This window comes from Micropterus salmoides, unplaced genomic scaffold (assembly GCF_014851395.1).
Source record: "Micropterus salmoides isolate LMB-PRFRI ecotype aquatic unplaced genomic scaffold, ASM1485139v1 Ms_hic_scaffold_22, whole genome shotgun sequence".
In the NCBI taxonomy this organism is placed as follows: domain Eukaryota; kingdom Metazoa; phylum Chordata; class Actinopteri; order Centrarchiformes; family Centrarchidae; genus Micropterus; species Micropterus salmoides.
Window position 1 is genome coordinate 16,667,469 of NW_024041373.1, and position 22,345 is coordinate 16,689,813.

At 42.8% G+C, this 22,345-nt stretch overlaps 1 protein-coding gene across 3 annotated transcripts in view; it reads left to right on the plus strand.

The window, feature by feature from the left end:
• The window catches only part of dlg5a (discs, large homolog 5a (Drosophila)), a 40,090-nt gene extending 17,745 nt beyond the window's left edge, over positions 1–22,345 (plus strand). For 2 of the 3 annotated variants that reach the window (XM_038736857.1, XM_038736858.1), the window contains exons 6-33: positions 779–1,038; positions 1,309–1,621; positions 2,897–3,127; positions 3,453–3,637; positions 3,789–3,914; positions 4,790–4,922; positions 5,075–5,202; positions 5,292–5,467; positions 5,594–5,697; positions 6,915–7,007; positions 7,222–8,274; positions 8,826–8,946; positions 9,041–9,185; positions 9,515–9,648; positions 9,766–9,855; positions 10,314–10,482; positions 12,192–12,354; positions 14,178–14,311; positions 15,387–15,551; positions 15,662–15,845; positions 16,694–16,842; positions 17,564–17,734; positions 18,411–18,601; positions 18,691–18,834; positions 19,047–19,174; positions 19,435–19,544; positions 20,067–20,176; positions 20,271–22,345. In XM_038736857.1, the coding sequence (XP_038592785.1) occupies positions 779–1,038; positions 1,309–1,621; positions 2,897–3,127; positions 3,453–3,637; positions 3,789–3,914; positions 4,790–4,922; positions 5,075–5,202; positions 5,292–5,467; positions 5,594–5,697; positions 6,915–7,007; positions 7,222–8,274; positions 8,826–8,946; positions 9,041–9,185; positions 9,515–9,648; positions 9,766–9,855; positions 10,314–10,482; positions 12,192–12,354; positions 14,178–14,311; positions 15,387–15,551; positions 15,662–15,845; positions 16,694–16,842; positions 17,564–17,734; positions 18,411–18,601; positions 18,691–18,834; positions 19,047–19,174; positions 19,435–19,544; positions 20,067–20,176; positions 20,271–20,374 (5,214 nt within the window). In that variant the 3' untranslated portion in view covers positions 20,375–22,345. The remainder of the gene's footprint in view (positions 1–778; positions 1,039–1,308; positions 1,622–2,896; positions 3,128–3,452; positions 3,638–3,788; positions 3,915–4,789; positions 4,923–5,074; positions 5,203–5,291; positions 5,468–5,593; positions 5,698–6,914; positions 7,008–7,221; positions 8,275–8,825; positions 8,947–9,040; positions 9,186–9,514; positions 9,649–9,765; positions 9,856–10,313; positions 10,483–12,191; positions 12,355–14,177; positions 14,312–15,386; positions 15,552–15,661; positions 15,846–16,693; positions 16,843–17,563; positions 17,735–18,410; positions 18,602–18,690; positions 18,835–19,046; positions 19,175–19,434; positions 19,545–20,066; positions 20,177–20,270) is intronic. The other variant, XM_038736859.1, reaches the window with a different exon arrangement.

The window sequence follows — 22,345 nt, forward strand, 5'->3', positions numbered from 1 at the left end:
ACACAAGCAGACACATGTGTGGGTGTTTGCTTTAGCTGCCCAGATGTTATGCCAACATCCAAAATCAAACAGATTTTTCACAAAGAATATTTTTACTTTGCTACAGCATCATACATTTTTAATAGTTCCTCTTTATAATGTGAAGTCATACATTTCAGACAGTCAAACAATATTGCCTGTTGTCTACTATGCACTTAATACTTTGTTCTAAGCAGCACAAGGGTGCTGTGACCTGTATTGGACTTCAGTGCTGTCCTGTCTCACACAGCACCCACAGGAACACTGCAGTGGCTAAGAGCACAGGGCAGCCAAGCAGAGGGAAGTGCATACAGAGCACTTCTGAAAAGGGCAAGCGCAGGAATAAAGGGCTTGGGCAAAGGGCACGCTGACCCAAACCATGTAGCTGATCAGTGTATAATACGCACTGTATGCTGTATAGGTCAGTACAGCCCTGAGGTCACAGCAGCTCTGTCAGGAGTCAGGAGGACTATATTAGCAAGATCTGCAGTAATGAGAATGAATAATGCAGTCTGAAGGACACAATCTACACATAAAAGTGTTAATTTTGCAGGACAGATATTTGGTTTTACTTTTATGCCTAAATGCAGTTCTAAAAATGCACTTTGTTCAGGCTGGCACAGGATTTGCTTGCCGTGTAAAAATAGAATCCTGCCTACACATTGATGCCATCTGCTGCTAAGGTGGGGCAAAGCAAATACGGCCTCGGTTCAATTTCATCTGATGGCATCAACATTTTGACTTTTGTTGTCCTTACCAGGTAATGAGAGAGAAGGGCTCGTCAGAAGTGTTAAACAAACTGTATGACACGGCTATGGACAAGCTGGAGGGCGTAAAGAAGGAGTACGATGCCTTGAGCAAGCGCTACAGTGAGAAGGTGGCTAACCATAACACAGACCTGAGCCGCCTGGAGCAGGCCGAGGAGGAGAACCGGAGGCTGCAGAAGCAGATGGATGCATTGCTCAAACAGCGAGACTCGGCCATGCACTACCAGCAGCAGTACTCCACGTCGATGAGGAGGTGAAAGCATTTATCGTCTGCACGCATACAGACAACAAAACACATGAGACGAACCACTGTTATATTACTGGGAAAATCACTTAATATCAATATGTAGTAAATATTGTGGTTCAAGCTTGTGATGGTTTCGCTGGACTGACTCAGTCTGGCAGAGGAGGTGATGACCCCAGCACCTGTACACAAACATGGGAACAGTCGAGCTGCAGGCTGCACATCATTTTATATGGGCATCTCATACAAACGCTCACCATCGTCCTCTGCCCTCCCCAGGTTTGATTCAGTGCAGCAGGAACTGAACAAGTCCTCAGCTCAGAACAAGGAGCTGCAGAGAGAAATGGAGCGCCTGCAGTCAGAGGTGACACGTTACAAGAACCTGCAGCTGAAGGCAGCCAAGGACTGCGAGAAGTACAAGGAGGAGCGGGACTCCGTGTTCAACGAGTATCGACTCATCATGAGTGAGAGGGACCAGGTGATCAAGGAGCTGGACAAGTTGCAAACAGAGCTGGAGGCTGCTGAAGCCCGGCTGAAAAACACCTCCTCAGAGAGAGTGGTGGCCAGTGAAGAGTTGGAGGCACTCAGACAGGTATCAGGTTTAAGAATGTAAAAAACTTTATATAATATATTAGTCATACCTGATGCACTGTTAATATCACAACATCATGATAACTATTCTTATAAATTCTCTCAAACAATATATCAAATATTTTAGACAATATCAAACAGAAATGAATAAATGACATGACTAAACCTTTACTCACAAAATTCGATATATTATAGACGTTTGTGTATATAGATGAATGAAAAACTTGTGGAACATCTAATTATTTTCATTCTAGTTAGATGAGAAGATGGAGACTACTCATGTCTCTAAGGTTAATAGGTAGCTGGAGCCAGCAGCCAGTTAGCTTAGCTGAGCATAAAGACTGGAAACAGAGAAACGGCTAACCTGGCTCTGTCTAAAAGGCAACAAAACCCACCTACCACCACACAATTATATCTTGTTTGTTTAATCCAAAATGGTTAAATAGTGGACTATTTCATGCCCAGTCCCAGTTGCTAAGCATCCCCCAGGGACTCCAGGAAGTTTCTGGTCCTGGCCAAGAATTAGTCTGCGAATCGTTGTTTTTACACTTTTGTACGGATTAAACCAATATTAGTAAATCAGTAAATGGTGACATACATGAAACAAACAATATGTAAGCAACATTTCAAATACACCTGAATTGTTGTGCGTTTTGTGACTTTCAGTCGAATTAAATATTGTCTTGTCTTGTTCTCGTGAACCCAATATGGTGAATTGTCATATCTTGTCATTAGCTACATGTATTGTCATACCTTATGCTACAGAACCCGGATAGCTGTTTCCCCGTTTCCAGTCTTTTTCTTGCTAAGCTAAGCTAACTGGCTGCTGCCTCCAGCTACATATTTACAGTAGAGATATTGGTGGAAAGCAAATAAATATATTTTCTAAAACATCAAACCTAAAATATTTTGGAATAAAAACTATTCTAATCACAGCTTCCACAAGAGACTTAGTGTCCCACTGACTGTTACTCAGTAAACTATTTCCTCTGTGAGAATTTAATATCAACCTGTCAAGTTTTTAATGCGTGTGTAAAAATGACTTTGGCCAGGCATCTACAGTGGGTCAAAGGCCATTTCACAGAGCACACTGCACAAAAATATGTCAGCTCCACCGCCTCCTTTTTGAAGAATATTTTTGAACACTCTGGTTGACAGACAAAAGATACTCATAAGTAGTGTAGGGCCACTCTGCATCATATCACGTTAATGACTCATAGTGTTGAGATGCCCTCATTCCCACACACACACACACTACACTTTTGTTCTGTGACAGGAGTTGAACTCGTCACTGGTGGACCGCGACAGGGCCATCTGCGAGAGGAACGAGCTGCTAGAGAAGTACTGCCACGAGGTGAAGGACAAGGCCGAGGCTCAGAAGGAGCTGAGCCAGGCCTGCAAGGACATCGAGATGGTCAGGGAGGAGAGGGATGTGGCCCGCAAGGAGAGGACGGAGGCCATCATTCAACGGGATCAGTTGCTCCGAGAGTACTATCAGGCCAGACAGGTAACAAATACACCACACCTTAGATTTGACAGTATAAAGTCAAAGGCTAGACACATGATAAAGAGCTTAGTGCATCCCTAGAGCTGTTAGATGGTGGATTACAGGATGTCGGTGGACTGAAAGTTCAGATGTCTGGACCTAGGTTTGCCCACTAGATGGCCCTCTTAACAGTCCTTCTATATATCACATGTACTTGAACCTTTTGTTTGAAAGTCACACATCTGGGTAGTCTCCTGTAAAGAGACTGCAAACTCTGGGATGTTGTAACAAATGGAAAGGCAATAAATAATAAGTAATGTTATTCATGTATACTCAATGTTCGTAGAAACAAGACTCGGCCACCTTGGACATGGAACGAGCCAATAAGGAGATTGAGATGCTGAGGAAACAGTATGAGGCCATGTCCCAGGAACTGAAGGAGGCCACACAGGAGGCTGAGGTGGCCAAATGTCGACGGGACTGGGCCTTTCAAGAGAGGGACAAAATAGTGGCGGAGAGGGAGAGCATAAGGTCAGTCTGTGAATGGGGTTTGTTAAAGACTCCTGATAGGAGTTGAAGGGCACATTCGATGACCCAGATCTTGGAGAATCACTAGCTAATACCTGCTCCTTCCAATACGCTTCTCACATCGTCTCGCCACCTCTCTCCTCTCCTTCCCCAGGACTCTTTGTGATAATCTGCGGCGGGAACGGGACCGGGCAGTCAGCGATTTGGCCGATGCCCTGCGTAACCTGGACGATATGAGGAAACAGAAGAACGATTCTTTGAGAGAACTCAAAGAACTAAAGTGAGTCTTGAAAAGGAAAATCCTTCTTCAGGACTTCATTGCCTCTACTTTGCCAACTTCCTGTGTCATACTGTCTTTGTCTCTATAAGCTGTTGTACTCAGTGTGTGGCAGGGCGTAAACACTGATATTCTGCCTTTGGAGACATCACAGAGCTCTGTTGTTTGTCTGGCACCCTTTCCACATGGCCAGATTAAAAGTGTAATCCCAAAAAGTGGCAGTGTTTTGGACACACATACACATTTGGATTCTCATTGTCTCTTCCTCCCTGCATAAGAACGTGTTTATATTGCATGTAAAAGCTCCCCCTGCTGGTTAAAGCGGATATGGCCATTTTTGAATCAACGCACCATGTGGAGTACGCAGTATGCTGTGACTTTGAGAGTTTCTTCCTCTGTCCTCTATAAAGAACAATGGTTGATTGGGGTTTTAATGTCACAGCTACCCTCAAGGCATGCCTTGATAGGACACCATATATCTTTCTGACAGTGGGGCATTGTGTGCATTCTACTTTTAGTTTTCTTATGAGTAAATATAAATTTGATTCCCATAACCATAAAAAGGAAAGTGGATTCAAAGGATAGAACCACATAAAAAAAAATTTGAGCCACATAAAAAGAATGTCAAATCATGTTTAACCTTCTCCATGTTATTTTATCTGTGTACATGCAACCCCCTCCCAAGTATAGACTGGTTTTACATCCATTATGATGCACACACTTTAATTTTATTCCAAACAGAGGAACGGTGTGCTTTTGGTTTGGAAAATCTTTTCCAGTATTCTGACTGACTGTGTCTGATTCTTTCTGTTGTCTCTGCCCATACATCCTCAAGTGACAGACCTTTGACTCTGTGTGCGATGTCTTCCTTTGTTAAGGGAGAAGATGGAGAGCCAGCTGGAGAAGGAGGCCCGGTTCTGTCAGCTAATGGCCCACAGCTCTCACGACTCAGCCATTGACACAGACTCCCTGGAGTGGGAGACAGAGGTGGTGGAGTTTGAAAAAGACCGGGTAAGAGCAGTGCTCAGCTCTTATTACTGAGAGTGATTTGGTGACATGCCAGTCTCTTGAGAGCCAGTAGATTTCTAAAGCCAAAAACTTGATGATATTGAAATAAGTTTGTCAAAATGAAGACTGACATTTATATCATTGCCTTTTTACAGGATGACATGGATTTGAAGGCACTTGGGTTTGATATTGCTGAGGGAGTAAATGATCCGTATTTACCAGGGGATTGTGGAATATTTGTTACAAGGGTGGACAAAGGAAGTATCGCGGATGGAAGGTTAAGGTATGAGCTGCATCACGAAGCTCTCCAATGTCCTTTTCTGGACTAAGAGTTTATGAAATGCCTCATAGTCCGTCCTCTTGTGTTTCCAGAGTGAATGATTGGTTGTTGAAGATTAATGACGTCGACCTGACCAATAAGGATAGGAAGCAGGTGGTGAAGGCTGTCCTCAATGGTGGAGGGTTGATCAACATGGTGGTACGAAGAAGGAAGTCTCTGGGAGGAAGGCTCGTCACTCCTGTTCACATCAACCTCGTGGGACACAAAGGTGTACATAAGACTGCTAAATGACTTAGCTTGCTTATAAAGTTTAAAGGCTTTGTCTTTGTGTCGTTACTTTTCCTTGTGGCTGCCGTTTCATGTTTTCTTGTTCATTTTCTCTTCTGTATCTCAGACAGTGGCATTGGACTGGAGAGCGGCGTGTTTGTCACTGCCATTGTCCAGGGCAGTCCAGCAGCCAGGGAAGGTTCTCTTACAGTTGGAGACCGACTGATCGCTGTGAGTCCTTGTTAGCGCCTCCTCTAAAGATCCATCTTATTATTTTTTTTTTTTTATACTCCCTTTCTCCACATCTACCATACTGCAGCTCACACAGGTTCCCTTGGCTTTCTAATCCAGGCCCTGTTCTATTCCAGTATCCACACTCCAAAAGCCAGATAAGGTGGGATTTGGTTGAGTGTGTGAAGCAGAGGGAGGAAAGTCTCCTGCTTTGATTAAATCCTCAAAAAACTTGCAGCAGTAGAGGGCTAGGTGGAGCTGTCTTCGCACACGAGAAGACGAGTGTCAGAAATGAAACTATACATCACCATCTCCCATCTTTTGAAAAGTGACCTTGTCTCTTATGCTAATCTGCCAGTTGCAGCGGAAATCTTAACACCCCTGTGCATTACCCTCTCAGAGAAGCCAGTCTCAGAGAACTTCGATATCACCATTTAGCAGCAGAGCAGTCTTATCCATGTAGCCAGGGAACTGATATGCCAGATGATAGCTCAGCTGCAACCACAATTAGCAATGGTAAGTACAGATGATGCTTTGAGAGATCTTAATCATGGCAGAGTATCGTGTTTGATCATGCCCTTGTAGATGTTAATCACATTAGTGTATCGTGTTATATATAACTTATTAAACGGTTAATTGTGTTTGAAAGAGAAAAAAAGGAAAAAAAGAGTCCACAGTGCTAAATCTGCAATGAAATATGCATGGGATGCAATTGAATGTCGGTAGCTAAACTCTGAGGCTCAGAGGTGAGCCAAGAGATGCTCGATAAAATGTGTTAGATGTGTAGCAGATATGTTCTAGGTCAAAGCAGAAAGTTCTTTCCTGAAGTGATTTGATGATAAATCTCAGCTGTAATATATTACTGACTTTGCTCTTTAACATCTCTGACCATTTAAAAAGAAAATTCTCTCAAGGCGAGCCCATTGTGAAGGAAATGTACGGATTGCAGTGTGTGGGTTCTGCAGACTGAAATGTGCTGGTCTAGATTTCTTGTGTTTTCCACAGTGAGTGAAACGCATCACAGGCCCCAGGCACTCTCATATTCAGAAGATATGTCACCTGTATGTGTTATGTAGATGTGCATTTATTTTGTCAAAACTGCCACACAAGACATACAACACTTACCCCGTCTCAGAGGAATATCATACAGACTAACGTGCATTGCTTAAGTGTTGAATGACCTGTCCTTATTTCCTGTGTCTTTCTCTACTCCCCAGATAAATGGCATTGCTCTGGATAACAAATCTGTGACAGAGTGTGAGGCTCTGTTGAGGAGCTGCAGGGACTCTCTTAGCCTCTCTCTCATGAAGGTGGGCCACACTCTTTCTCACTTTCTGAACTCCTTTCTACTTCACCTATGCCAAAAATCTTCAAGAGCTTTCTTTCTACTTTTGCATGCCCTACATAGCAGTTTTACTGTTTGGTTTGTGAGAACTGAATTATCTAAAGCATTACTAATTACTTTGCCAGTATATAAAAATGTTCATTTGGTGAGGCTAATTCTTTCATCTGTTCTCGCCACAGTTCTTCCCTCATAGCACATCAGGCCAGAACATCTTTGAGAGCCTGCGTGAGTCATCAGAGAAGTCCAACGGGCGCCTTCACCTGTCAGAGATTCACTCCCGGAACAGCCGCAATCTCAAACACAACAGTTCAACACAGACTGACATCTTCTGCCCTGATGTTGGGAGCACCAGCACGAGTAGCATCTCTGGGGAGAGGAGGAAGGTCAGAGGTGAATCTGATGAGGTGTACGGCGACATTAGCAAGCCCTTCTCCACAGGTTCCCTCCATGCCACTAGCCTTCGGCCAGCCTCTGACTTGGGCACAGGCCGCTATGGACCCAGTGCTTTCCAGGAGTGCTGTCCCTACACAAAGGGCCCTTCCTCCTTGCCCTTTGACCCTGTCTCTCCCTCAGACTGCATCACAATGGAGACAACCCTGGAGAAGAAGCACAGTGGGGGCACGTGGCCTAAGATGATGGTGGGAGCCATGTCGGTTGCGCCAGAAAACACCAGTCCAGTCACAGCTGCAGCCCAGCTCTCCATCTACAAATCGCCCAAGCAAAGGAAGTCCATCTTCGACCCAGACACTTTCAAACGCCCCGAAACACCTTCCTCTAAGATGGAGTACATGGCAGCAAATCAGATTGCTGCAGTAGCCGCCGCCGCTGCAGCTTCCCACTCCCCACAACCTTCAAAGACAGAGTCCCTGTCCTCCTCATCCACCCCTACCCCAACCCCTCCAACCCCACCCACTCGCAGTGACTCCTTTAAGTTCAAACACAAACATCAAAGCAGCTCTGCCTCTGACTGCACAATCACCTCAGATAGCAAGGGAGAGGCCGCCACCTCCATGGCAGCAGGAGAAAGCAGAGAGAGGAGCGAGCGAGAACGAGACAGGAATGGAAACCACTATTTCCTGGACGGCAAGGTCCTGACTTCGAGGAAGTCATGTGACGAGGACATCGGCCGAACCAGGGGGGAGGAGCCAGAGGTTAAGAGGCCGCGCCCTAAATCTGCACCCGCCCTTCGGCGTAGGATGACCCCCCAGACCATCACTCTTCCAACCTTCCAAGTGAGTCCATTTAAAGCATCACAAATGGATCTTTATGTGGTGCATGTGATCCTGGAAGTTCTTCCCGTAAAAATTCTCTTTTGCCTACTCTCCACACCAATTCAAGGCAGTTGGCTTACATTGACAAGTGTTTGAATTCAAAATGTGGCCAACATTTCAAATCATACCAGTGGTCCAAAGCATCCATTTTGTAATAGAATTTACAGCTCTGTCAGAGTAATGCCTCTGGGACTTGCCTCTTAGCCAGCGTGTCAAAGTGATTGATGCTTCTGCACTGGTACAGACACCCAGCCCAGGAGCTGAGTCAGTGCCTGGGGCTCAGACAACCATGCCTGGCTACCTCTTCAGGCCCTGAAGCATGCAGAATGGGGGTGGTGGGGGGCTAAATGTCTATTTTACTGTTTTGGGATGTTCGTTCAGTAATTTTTCTCATACTTGTCTGGTCCGGTACTTGTCTCCAGCAAAGTGTAGAGGATTTCTCCCTAGACATAATGGTGTTTTGTTACCCTGCAGGGAAAATGGTAACTTATTGTTTCTGTCATTCATCACAGAGCTATTCTAACGATGAGCATTCACCAGAGCCCAGGGACATGCTGCGTTCCTCTCCCAGCCGCTCCCATAGGCACAGCGTCGGCTTCGTCCCCACAGTCTACAATGGCACCCTACCTCCTAGTGAGTTTCTCAAATGCTTACACACATACACTTACATGCTTTCACCATAATCTTACGACACCCCCCCCTCTCTAACATGGCGGTGCTCTGTCAGATTCAGCCCACCGGGGTCTTTCTCCTTGCCCCGCTGTGACGGCCGTGATGAGGAATCCAGTGTACACCGTGCGCAGTCACCGCGTTCATACCAGCAACTGTCCATCTGTCGCCTCCCAGATATGTCACCAGCACACACACACCAGGTTACCTCCTTTTCACACACCGTTTCCTTGACCTGTATTTTAAGACCAGAGGTTTACATTGAGGGTTCCTTAATTGTCAGTTCTAGTTACGATGACTAATGTTTTTTTTTTATTAGCCAAAGGCAAAATCACATAATTGAATTTGGGTTAGGATAAAAATAATTTTCTACTGTTGCTTTGCCTTGATATTGTGCATTTGCAATTTAGCTCAGCCCATCAATTTAATTAGCTCTGAACTGTGAAATATTGTGCGTGTTCAAATAATTGTGTAAGCATTGTACGCATAATTAAATGAGTGTTTCCTAAGGCTTTGTTTTTTGTCTGTGCAGCCCACAACACCAGGGTCGTTTGAGCCTGGACCTGAGCCAGCAGAAGCGCACGAGTGACTACTCTGAATCCTCATCGTCCCGCAGCAGCAGAGCTTCACACGGTACAAACTCACTGCCCTCCAGCGCACGGCTCGGTCAGTCTGACACGCACGCACACACACACACATAGAGGTCACAGACTCAGTGTCCCTTTCTCTTTTCGGATATTACGTCACAACATTCATTTATGTATCATCTTGTCCCTGTGCCAGGTTCTTCCAATAATGTCCAGTACCGCACAGAGAGGATCAAAATCCCTTCCACTCCCCGCTACCCCCGCTCCATGCTGGGATCAGACAGAGGTACTGTGTTTACTTCAGTTAATGTGCATCTGTAGTGGTCAGATAATGTTCAGACACTAAGTCTACAGTCAGTTCAAAATCAAATTCCCAAAACCTACTCCCAAAGTTGTTTTAAACCATTTTTTTTGCATGAAGTGTTTCTAAGCTTCTTTGATTAAACTAAACTTCCATACGCAGATATAGAACCCAAAAGCAACAAACTGCTGACAGATAGGTCTGGTGGCAATAGCATTATCAGAAATTAAATGTCAGGATATTTGTGAATGTGAGACGAGTAAGATGAGGTGTTTACTGACCTTTTCATAAAATCTCTATCACAGAATGGTGTGAAGTTGCACTTGTAATCAGATTTTAGTGTGTATTGCAGAAGTGTATTTTCACGTGAGATGATTGTGTCATCTTAGACTGCCAAACCCCCTTATTCTGTCTCTTTCTGCTCCTCTTCCACCTAAATCCAGGCTCCCTCTCGCACTCTGAGTGTAGCAGTCCCAGTCTAATCACGCCTCCACAGTCGCCACTCAATCTGGAGACATCCTCGTTTGCCAGCAGCCAATCACAAGGCTCCATTTCCACTTTACCTCGAATCTCGGTCAGCCCGGTGCCAATAGGGGAGCGCAGGAAAGACAGGTAAGACAGTAGTGAGTGTTCACAGATAAAAATTTTCAAGAAGCTGAATGGCATGTCTGCACTATTGTGATGCTGCTGACTGCAACAAATTTAGTTTGTTGACATATTTTTGATCAATTTCCTTATCTGTTTCAAAAATTTCTGTTGGCAAGTTGGAAGTTCTCTATCACAGCTGACCTGTTAAGAATATAAATCAGATGATTATTATCATCAGCACAGCCTTTGATATATCACTGGGATTCTGAGAAAATGAGTGAATGATGGAGAGTGTAATTGTAAGGATCACTTCAGAAGCGAGTACAATATGGCCTAGGCCTACCCTTAGGGATCCTCCTAGGCTATGTCAAAAGGCGTTGCCAGGCAACAGGTCTATCATGGTCAGAGCTGTGAAATCCATTGAAATTCAGATTGAAATCGTATTAAAACTTTGAAAATAATTTTATAGAATCCTCTTGCTGTTAGAAAGAAGCAGTGACCTGCCGGTATTTAATTTTATTTTATTCTTTCCTCCAACACTCCCATTTTGTATCACCGACACCTTTCAGTCTTTTACAGTTACTGTCTCTGTATTATATCTGCCCTCCATTCTCCTCTTTATCTTCCTCCCGCCTCTCTGCAACCTCCGGCTTCCAGATCTCTTTACCGTAACCGATCTTTTCTAAGGATTCCTCTGGCTGCAAGGCCGAGGTTCTCCTCTCTCAGGAGCCTCAGGTTCGTTCTCCCGCACAGTGCTACAAACAAGGGAATGCCCCCACCCTTCCCCCAAGTTCACGTCGTTCACATCGCTTCAGTGCAGTTGGGTAGATAATATAAAGGGGAACAATACATTTGTGCAGTTCATATGCAATACATGGAATGTAAAAGGAAAATTTGTGATGTTTTTCACAAGCCACAAGAACGCGGATTAATTTTCAGATAGCTAGTTCTTTGCATGCTGCGACATTGGTGCCTTAGGAAACAGATAGACCTGATTAGCTACACTTGGTGAACTTCAAAGGTTCAGTGTTATGTTTACATGTCTGCGCTTGTCTCCCTCCATGTCGGAAAACCCACTTGAATCTCACGCATGCAGTATCCATTCCCTGTGATGACGACATGGTCAAGATGCATGCGTGTATTTCGGCCTTGAGCCAAGTCACCCTTTAGTGTGCAGTATGTATGTTATGTAATGGTAGTATTATTCAGCCGCGAGCTTCTGGGTCATGGTCTTGTTTGTACACCACCACTCTGTTTACCCCTGTCTCTGGCTGCCAATCCATTCCTCTTATCTGCCTTCACAGAATTGTATGCCATGTCCAAAGCCAACATGTTATGAAGACACACAAAGTTCATGCAAATCCCCTTCATGTGAAGGGATTTCACTTGCTTGTGCTGTTATGATGTTGCACACAGTGTCTTTGTACTCTAAACCTGTCCAGTTTCTTCTGTAAGCCAGGTGTAAAGTGCCGCTCTGGAGAGTTGATCAGTTGACAATCCTGGGGGGCGTTCTTGAACACAACTCAAGTGTTTCTATTGATAATGTTTGGACCAGATATGATTTTGTGTGACTAATGCTAAAACCTGTGTAGCAAGTGACTCTCCAGAGCAGTAAATAAGTTGGTCAGTCAAACTGTGACTTCACCTCATCCTCTCAACCTGCTCCTGTGTGGTATCCTGTAACTGAATGTATTGGATGCCATTCATTTATACACATTCCTCTTTCCCACCAGGCCATACTTGGAGGAACCCCGCAATGTTATTGTGCACAAAGGTGGGGAGCCTCTGGGCATCTCCATCGTCAGCGGGGAGAACGGGGGTATCTTTGTCTCTAAAGTTACTGGAGGTAGCATCGCCCACCAGGCAGGATTGGAGTATGGAGACCAATTACTGGAGGTATGAACAGCTTACTGTATGTCAAAAAGGTTATAGCTTCAAGCTGCATAAGTAAGAATGCATTTTCAGAAGCCTGTCATGGAGCTGAACAATACAGGAGCAGGCAAATACTGATACTACTAATATATAGTTGCTCACAAACGCTTAGTGTGTGTGTGTGTGTGTGTGTGTGTGTGTGTGTGTGTGTGTATATATTTTAGTGACTTCACTCCTTGGAAGACTGTATTCATTAAAGTTGTCACAGTTCCCAGTATTTTAATACTTGCTGAAATGTATTCACTGAAAGGGTATTTTCATTACATATAAAATGGCTGCGCAAGCTGAAATTCTGTTGCAATCTTACATTAAGAGGGCACATACTGCTCCTGTGGATGGTACATAGTTTGAGTAGTTAAGAGAGAAAAAAAACTGAGTAGGAATGTGTTTTAATTTATCCTACCAAAACTTTGCAGAGACTTAGTTGCCTCTTACCCTTCTTTTGGCAGTGCTAATGCCTGTCACTCTCGTTAAAAAAACCTTGCCATGATCTAATTGGCCTGCTCCTGAACAGTGTACACATTTTACAGTAATCCGAGAACATGGGAGTTTAAATATACAAATGAGTTTCTAAACAAGACATTTAAAGTTCAAAGAGATAAAATGAATGTAGACCTTCTTGTCAGTGGTGCAACGATGACATCCCCTTGTCCGTAACTCTGTTCAGTGTAAAGATGATGTGTTGTGACTCAGGTGCATCACGTAGATGAAACAAAAAAGTCATAAATATGAATGAGTGATTTTACATACCCACAACTAAGTATTCATTGCTTTAGCACTTCTGAATTGCAAATAGGACTCCAGATGTTGCATGGCAAATAATTTCTGGTCTCTTTACAGAACAGAGTATGCACTCTTCTTTTTCCCTCTCCTTTATTGAGTTATATACCTTTTTTGTGCATATAATAGGTTTGCAAAATGAAAAAGCCCAACGTCCAGCCCAAAGGGAGTTCCCATCTCCCACAGAATTCACTGCTCTGAACTGCTTGAATACAGCTCATTTGTAGTCCAGCCGTTTCTCTTTCATCCCTGTGACGTCACAGGGATGAAAGCGGCTAGTCCGACACGCCCTCAAAAACCGGTGGAAAAACAGCGAGCTGCAGCACACACCTCTCCTCTCCCTTCCAAACACTAGCTACCTTCCAGTCAGTCAATGGACATAAAGTTGTTACTGTGATGTAGAGACAGAGCTTGGTTATAACTTTATGGGTGAAAGATACATTTGTTACAGATTAATAACTCACCACTCTGAAACTCTTGTTCCAGTCTATGTTGCCAAGCTGGTCGGCAACATGTACACAAAGCCGTGTTTACCGGCTCCTCATTGGCCCAATCAATCATTCTGATTGGCTAATAGTCAATGGATGAATAGGAACTGCGTGTGTGCAACTCCCAACAAACATCATTTAGAGACAAGATGTATCACTCCATAGCTAAAATGAAGCGTTCAACACACAGGGTGAAAAGAGGAGCTGCAGCAATGTGCAGTATGACGAAAATATGGTGTTTTTTGAAAATTAAACCATGTAAACCTGTTCTGGTACAACCCCTAAATAGGATTATTAACCTGAAAATGAGCATAATAATACCTCTTTAAGGTTTGGAAAATGGGTTTTAAAATGAATGCTCTGTCTTCTCTCATGAGTATATTCTCCGCCAATTACTACCTGACTATGACCTAAAACCCTTAATAGAGGGGCCACATACTGTGTTCATATCTTTCTTCTTTTAGTAACCCCATCTCTCCTAAAACTTTCTCCCTAATCACGCTTTTCTTACTTTTTTAGTACAATGGCATCAACTTGCGGAACGCCACGGAGCAGCAAGCTCGTCTAATCATTGGCCAGCAGTGTGACACCATCACCATTATGGCCCAGTACAATCCACACATGTACCAACTGGGTAACCACTCTCGCTCCAGGTAACATGGTGTTTCTTGTAGAATTGTCTACAGATGTTCAGTGTGGGGTTAGTTTGGGGTTAGTATGGCTGATTTGTGAATCGTTTACAGTAAATGTTTCAGTTTTAAGAATGACATGGATATTTATATTTAATGTGGCCAGTTCTCTAAATGCATTTGGATTTTTTTTCCTCTTTTTTTGGGAGCAGTGAGACACGATGATACATTTTCATTGCATTTGCACTTTTTTTTTTAGCTGAATGAACATAAAGGAATCTCTGAAACAGCAGTTGTTCACCCAGGTGCCAAGAATAAAGATGTAATTAACTGTAAAGCTGTTCATCTTTAAATATTCACGATATGCATGATGGAGTCCATCGGATACTAGAATTGGGAGTCTAATACTGATACGTTAGAGTGTAAAATAACTTCATCTTATATCTATTTCTATCTATTTCTTTATTCTAACTCATAAAATATATATTTGCTAAGAATATAATATAATATATTCAGGCCCCTCTGGTGGACAAACTATGAACTATGTAGTAGTGACATGGTCAACTGACCTATAAAATGCCTTCAGCATTTCTGTACTTTTTGTTTATTTAAAGGTTACAGTGCACATTAATCAACATTTGCATGTAACAGCATCAGTGTAAATGTGCTGGGGTAAGCTGAACAGCTAATTTGCCCCCGTAGTCCCCCCAGTTTCTTATGAACAATTTCCAACTTTGAGAACGTACACACAGTGAAGTGCAGATCAGTGTGAGCTTCAGTGTAGGTCTATTAAAATTAAAATGCATTGCACAGCTCTTCTTCACTACACTATGCTTTATTCAGCTGAATAAAACATGATGTACTGAAGAAGAGATGACGGCTTGTTTTTAATTTTTTTTACCCATCGGGCACCAACAGCTAACTGTGTGCTCAGAGAGACTTTACATAGCTCTAGAAAAGCACAGAACAAGGGAGCACATGTAAAAACTTGGACTCTTATTGATTATATTAAGACAAAGAATGGTTACAGTATAACAAAACTCTGAACTATGTTATGCGCGTACTTCCTGTTTTTAATGCAACCTCTTGATTGCTGCAGCTCCCGTCTGGAGCCGGTCAGTACTCCGTCAACTCCTCAGGGGAGCGGAACCGCCACCCCCGACAATCACTCCACCATTGATACACTCAGCGAACAGGACGAGGGCACGCTCACTCCCTCCTCCAAGCAGACCACACCTACTACTAGCCCTCACAATTTCATCAGGTAAACCTGTACACAAACATTTATTTAATAATAAGTTGGGTGTGAGACAAACAGTCGTCCATAGCAGTACTCTTCAGTAACCTTCTAACAGACCACTTGTCCTCCTCTAGAATGCCATCTGATGGCAGTAGGAAGGTGTGTGAGCCACGGCTTGTGACAGTACGCAGGCCTGGGGTGGAGGTAGGAGTCACACTCTGCGGAGGGAACGTACGGGGCGTCTACATAGAGGGCCTGGATGAGGATAGTCCTGCGAGAGGCCCTGATGGGCTGCTTCCTGGGGACCTTATTCTGGAGGTGTGGACTGACACACACACACACACACACACACACACACACACATGCATAGATATACAATCTGTTGCCTAGGAATTTCATTATGTACAGTATGTAAGGAGACTTACATGTAATGCAGTTAAGCAACTGCCCAATGTACTTTGCAAAAAAATATGCTTTTATTTTTTTATTCACAATGCGTTGAGTACATAGAGCATTTTTATTCAGTCCAGTGTGTTGCTGTAGAGACAGATCTTTATAAGTAGAAGTTTTATTAGTTTCACAAATAGGACAGCTGTAGAGTTTTTGAAAACCGTAAGGAGTAGTAGGTGTAATATCTGTTTGTTTGGAGTAATCTCAAAATGAAACTCTTACAAGATGATGCAAAGCTTTGTGTTCTGTTACTTTAGACTCAAGCACTGCCAGAAGGCGCTGGCATTTCTACCCTGCCTGACATTGTTCTTCATTGATCTTCACCCTATCTGCATTCTCCCTCACTCCCCGTTGGTGATCTATCCAGAGCACAACAAACTCATAATAGACAATTCCTGGCATGCTCCCACTTAGTTCTCTGCCTGCTATCTGAATTGCCATGCAGCTTTGTCATCAGGCCGCACAGCATCGGCCTGTCCTCCAATCTCCCATCCTGTTTGTTTTCTTCCCTTATACATGGCACAAATCAATACTGCTACACTTTGATACAGCTGTAAGATTGAAGGAAATCTAAGTGTTTACAAGTGGAATCTGCACGGCAAATGATTTACCAAGATGAGTGTAAACGCTCAACAAATGTATCTGCCCCTCACCTTGAGTGTCTTATTTTTCATGTTTTTTTTTTATTTCCCTTTCTCATCACTTCTGTCTTTCAGTACAACTTGGTGAATATGAAGAATAAGACAGCAGAAGAGGTGTATGTTGAGATGCTGAAGCCTGCGGAGACGGTCACTTTCAAGGTGCAGCATCGGCCAGATGACTTCAGCTTGCTCAAAGATGTCCCTGGAGATGCCTTTTATATTAGGTACATACATAAATACACATTACACGTGCTAACAGATAATTATTGTCCGTTTATGTGTTACAACTCTCTAAAAGGACCACACTGATTTCCCCCCAGCAGCCTCATCTCTGTCCATGCTGCTATATATAGAACTCATCACTTCAGCGCCCCTTGGACAAGCTGGAATCTTTCTCATCTAACCAATTATGTCCCAGTTCCACTGTGTGACTGCAATGATGTTAATCACACCACAAATTTAGGTTATCTAATCTCTCTACTCACCAGACCCATCACTGCATCCATTTTAGTGCTCAGAGTTTTCCAGGCCATTAGCAATACATTGTATACGGATGGAAAATGAAGCACTAAAATAGTCACGTTTTATTGTTGGGAGTCTGTCAGGGTGTGTTTCCGCAGCTGCCGCAGTCACTTGTCATATAGGCAAGTGGGCTTGTGATGTCATCCGCAGTAAATACACTCAGTCTGCCTGGCTGTCAGAGATAGGCTGCTCGGCAATGACTTATGAGACTCCAACAGAAGGCAAGCAATGCCTATACTGTCAATAGATTTCTCTGCAGTTCCTATCTTCTCCTTCTATCTCTCTGATCCTTTCTCTTGTTCTCGTCAAAGCTTTCTTGTCCGATACCTCACCTCCTCTCTCACTTAATCAACCTTATGCCCTCCCTAGGTCTGCCCAGCTCTTCATAACTCCCTATCTATCTTTGTCTCTCCCTCCCACCAGAGCACTTTACGATCGGGTTGGGGAGGCCGAGGGAGACCTCAGTTTTAAGAAGGATGACATCCTGTATGTTGATGAGTCTTTACCAAAGGGCAGCTTTGGAACCTGGATGGCCTGGCAGCTAGATGAGAACGCACAACAGATCCAGAGGGGCCAGATCCCCAGCAAATACATGTGGGTGGAGAATGCAATGCACACTTAAACACATCCATTTTTGAGCTAGCGGACAGTTTATCACAGCTGTGACAACAATCTACACCACACTGCTACAATGTAGGAATCCTATGTAATGTCACTTCTCTTCCATATGTCTTGGACTGTCATTTTGCACATGAGGCACTGTCCTCCAGTCCTCTTATTGTGTGTCTTTGTATCCTTTTATTGTGTGTCTTTTTAGACATTCATTGATGTTACTAAACAAAATGTTTTTGTTTAAAACATTTATTTTTTATGTTACTTGGCCTATACAGAAATTCCGATTGTGTGTTTGTACCCACTGTTACTGATTACTAGAACAATGAATTCTAAACAAATTTGAAATAAACGTTTTTTTTTGTAACTGAACTCCTATAGTGGAGCCTGGAGTCTACAATAAGGATTAGTTATTTCATCCATCCAACCCCTACTCAGATCTACATGCCTAACCTAAACCTTTGCTCTAACCTTAGTGCAACAAATTGTCTGTTGACATCTGTAAAACAATCCTCACAAGTGAAAATGTTGTTGTTGTTTTTAAAATCTTCTCAGGCTTAAATGTCCCTGAAACCGTAAACACAAGTCTTACTTGTATACACTGATACCTGCGCAGCCCTTTTCTGTGTTGATCCTTTTTTGTTATTGTTGTTTGTAGGATGGACCAAGAGTTTTACCGCAGACACAGTGTGACAGAAATGAAGGAAGACTCTGGTAAGACTCTCTCTGCAGCGGCCCGCAGATCCTTCTTCAGGAGGAAACAGAAACACAAACGCAGCAGCTCCAAAGACAGCAAAGAGATGGTGGCTCTGGACACCATCAGCACAGACTCCATCCCCTTCCTAGATGGTGAGAATAAAAGTTTTGATGATTTGGATAAAAACGACAACGTGCTGATGGAAAGGATGTTTGACTGATCTGTGTGTACTCCGCATCAGACTGTGTGAGCCTGGCGTACCAGCGGGTCCAGAAGGTGGAGTGCACTTCTCCCCGACCGGTACTCATCCTTGGGCCGCTCACTGACGCTGTCAAGGAGATGCTGGTCAAAGAGTCTCCGGGGAAGTTCTGCAGATGTGTACTGGGTGAGTTCATCCTACAAATCAGTGGAATAAACAGTGCATCCAGATTCTTAATAGTTGCAAATAAGACTTTAGAGTTGAAGAGATGGGAGGGTTTGTTTGTATGGTAGTTAGGAAAAATCGGATTTGTTTATACCCCAACTTCGAGGAATATCCATGCTTTCTCCTAAATGGCAATTTTCTTTACTCATTCACTGTTTCTGTCATGTCTGCAGAGGTAATGAAAGCATCCCAGCAAGCCATCGAGCGGGGCGTCAAAGACTGCCTCTTCATCGACTACAAGCGCAGGAGTGGCCATTTTGATGTGACCACTGTTGCTTCTATAAAGGAAATAACAGATAAGGTATTACTCAGTGCTTTTTCTTTCTCATAAGATTTTATCAGGGAAGATAAAGTGGGTTCAATTTGTCTTTTTATCTCTGCGTTTGCTCAAGATAAGCTATCACTATTGCAGCGCTTTAATCTTACTGTAGATATCAATGAATAAAAAGCAAGATTCCTGCTTGTAACAGCAAGTGTTAATCATCGCCAAGCCTATTTGAAACAGTGTTTTGGATTATTTTATCTGTTAAAGTGATGTTCTGTTTTCTTCTTTGGATACAGGGCTGTCACTGTTTGCTGGACATTGCCCCGCATGCCATCGAAAGGCTCCACAGCGTTCACATTTATCCAATTGTTGTCTTCGTCCGTTACAAAAATGCCAAGCAGATCAAGTAAGTAGCAGTGTGTTTTCTAATACAAATTAGGACGCACAAAGATCCCCTCCCTTGTTACTTTCTTTGAACCACATACACTGTCCTGTGTGGGTGGGTGGGTGGATGGATGGATGAGATTAAGCCTTCACACTCTCCATCCCAACATGAACCCTTTGGCGCGTCTGTCAAAGCGCCACACCCCACCACAAACTCTTGCATAATCCCTAACAGCTGCTTTAACATACCATTTTTTTTCTTTTTTTGGTATTTCTTGTATGTTTATAATTGTTTGCCAGGATTCATCAGATGCATATTGAATATAAGTACCTCAATATGTGTTAACAATAGATTGTTTTCCTATATTCCAGAAAAGCCCTCACTGGCAAAATAAGTAACAAGAGTTCTAAATCTGTGTAGATACTTTTATTAGTTAAGTATTAGAAGCTCTGAATGATTGCAAACTTACTTAGATACAATCAGAAAGCAGGAAAGATAAATCGTCACTGTGATCTGCATGACTATCACCATGTTTCTTCACAGGGAGCAGAAAGATCCGGTTTATCTGCGGGAAAAAGTATCTCAAAAACATTCCAAGGAGCAATATGAAAGTGCGCAGAAGATAGAGCAAGAGTACAGCAAATTCTTCACAGGTTTGTATGCAATCCAAATGTGCCCTTGATGTGTCAGTCAGTACTTTTGTAGCACTGTGATAAATGTTTATAATGAGTCAATTTTTCTTTGCAGGTATTGTCCAAGGCGGCAGCCTCCCTTACATTTGCACTCAGATCATGACTATAGTTGATCAAGAACAAAGTAAAGTCCTGTGGACTCCACTTGGCTGCCCCTAGAGGTGACCGGCTGCCACTACAGCTATCTGCGGCTCTCATCTCCATTCCCCAAACACTAATGAACCCTTTCACACTATACAAATAGGTACACTACAGCAAACTAGTTATGTAAATTATTGATACTTTTTTTTATTTTGTCTTTTGTTATCATTTGTAATCAGAGCCTCCTTTTGTTTGTTATGAACTCCGGAGCACGTTAGTAGCACTGGATCGCAACGTTAAAGTTCATTCAGACTTCCCTAAGGGTTTCTGGTTGTGTAATTGTAATGCTGCATTGTAAGTGTTCGTTGACAGTAAAAAGACAAGTCTGACTATTGGTGTTCAATATTTGCTCCCCCTGTGTACACAAACTGCAACACTAATGAAGTTCAGCCACCCCTGACCCACCTGTGTACCAGATGACATTTGTGGTTTCCCTACAATTATGCACCCATTTGATGACGACTGACAACTTATTGTGTGTTTGTTGTTGTGCGCGCGCGCGCGCGTGTGTGTGTGTGTGTGTGTGAGAGAGAGAGAGAGAGAGAGAGGGGGCAAGAAAGAAAACATTGAGACAGTTGTTCACAATTGTAATGACAATTTCAGATGAGATGAATCATGGTTGTTAGCATGAATACGGTTCTATAGAAATGGATTGCCAGGCTCAGACATCACATTCCTCGCTGTGTCATCACAAAAGTTTGTTTCATCAAGTATGTAGCTGTGGTCTTAATGAACCTGACGGCCATGAAAACTCAAAACCCATCGATGTTTGCTCTATGCATTGTGTTTCTATAGTAGCTGAGTGTACAGTTTATGGGCCTTTCGGAAGTGCCTTCGGAGAAGAAGCCTGATCTGAAACCAGCCCCTGGTCACTTAGCCAGAACTTTGAGAGGACTTTTGAAAGTTTCTCTTCAAAATCCAATGCATCTTTTCACCCGTCATGGACTAGATGATTTAGGGGCTCATTTGAGACCAGTATTGTGTAGAGCGTGTGACATTGGTGAGGTTTTGAGGGTAGGCCGAAGCGGCGGCCAACTCCTCAGAATGCACTCCAGGGCTAGACAGACCACTGTGTAACTATCATTCTATCTCTTAAACATATATTTAACAACAGTATAGAGTATAACAAATACAGTATGCAGATACAGCTGAAAAAAAGCAAATATATATAATATATATTACATGTATTTTCACTAGGTCACACGCCTAGGAACGTCTGACAGTCAAGTCATGTCTTACCAGGTATTAGCATGTTTTTTGTTTTTGTTTTTTAAAGATTTTTTTGTGTGGTTGGTTGTCAGTCACTTATTGATGTACTCATTAAAAGAGACACTATGAAGCAAAATTTGCAGGGTAATATCTTAAAGGATTTTCCTCTGATCTGTTTAAATGTTAGTGACTTTTCATTGTTATTTAATTGTATTTTTTATTTAGGAGGCAAACAATATTGACAAATATTCTGCCCTTCCTTGAAAACCATATCCTGTATCTTTATTGTGCCAAAATCCACTAAGGCAACTTTATCCTTTTTATTTCTGTTTTGCACTTGTTTATCTGTTAACCTTAAACATATAACTGTTCCTAGGTTTCCAGTAGACTATGAATAGGTACTATAATTTCTACTGTAACTAATTCACCTTTTTATCTCTTACATCAGTTCCTTACATTTCATTGATGGCCTTTTATTCTTGATTAGAAAAAAGGACCACTTCTTATTTGAATTATTAAAAAGGGATCTATTCTTGCACAGTTTTTTCAAAGGAAAGTTTGACTATTGGGCTAAAAGAGTTAGCAGAAGCAAACTGTAACGTTACTATTTTTCTGAGTAGATAGCATATGTTAGAGAGAGCGGGATACAACGTGAAGTGGTTGTATTTTTAGAAAGGGTCTAGATGCCAGGTACTGATTGAACTCTTCTTTTATTAAAAAGAATGTGATTTGTATGTTGAGACATTAACATGAGAATAAAACTCATTTTCTGTATCACAA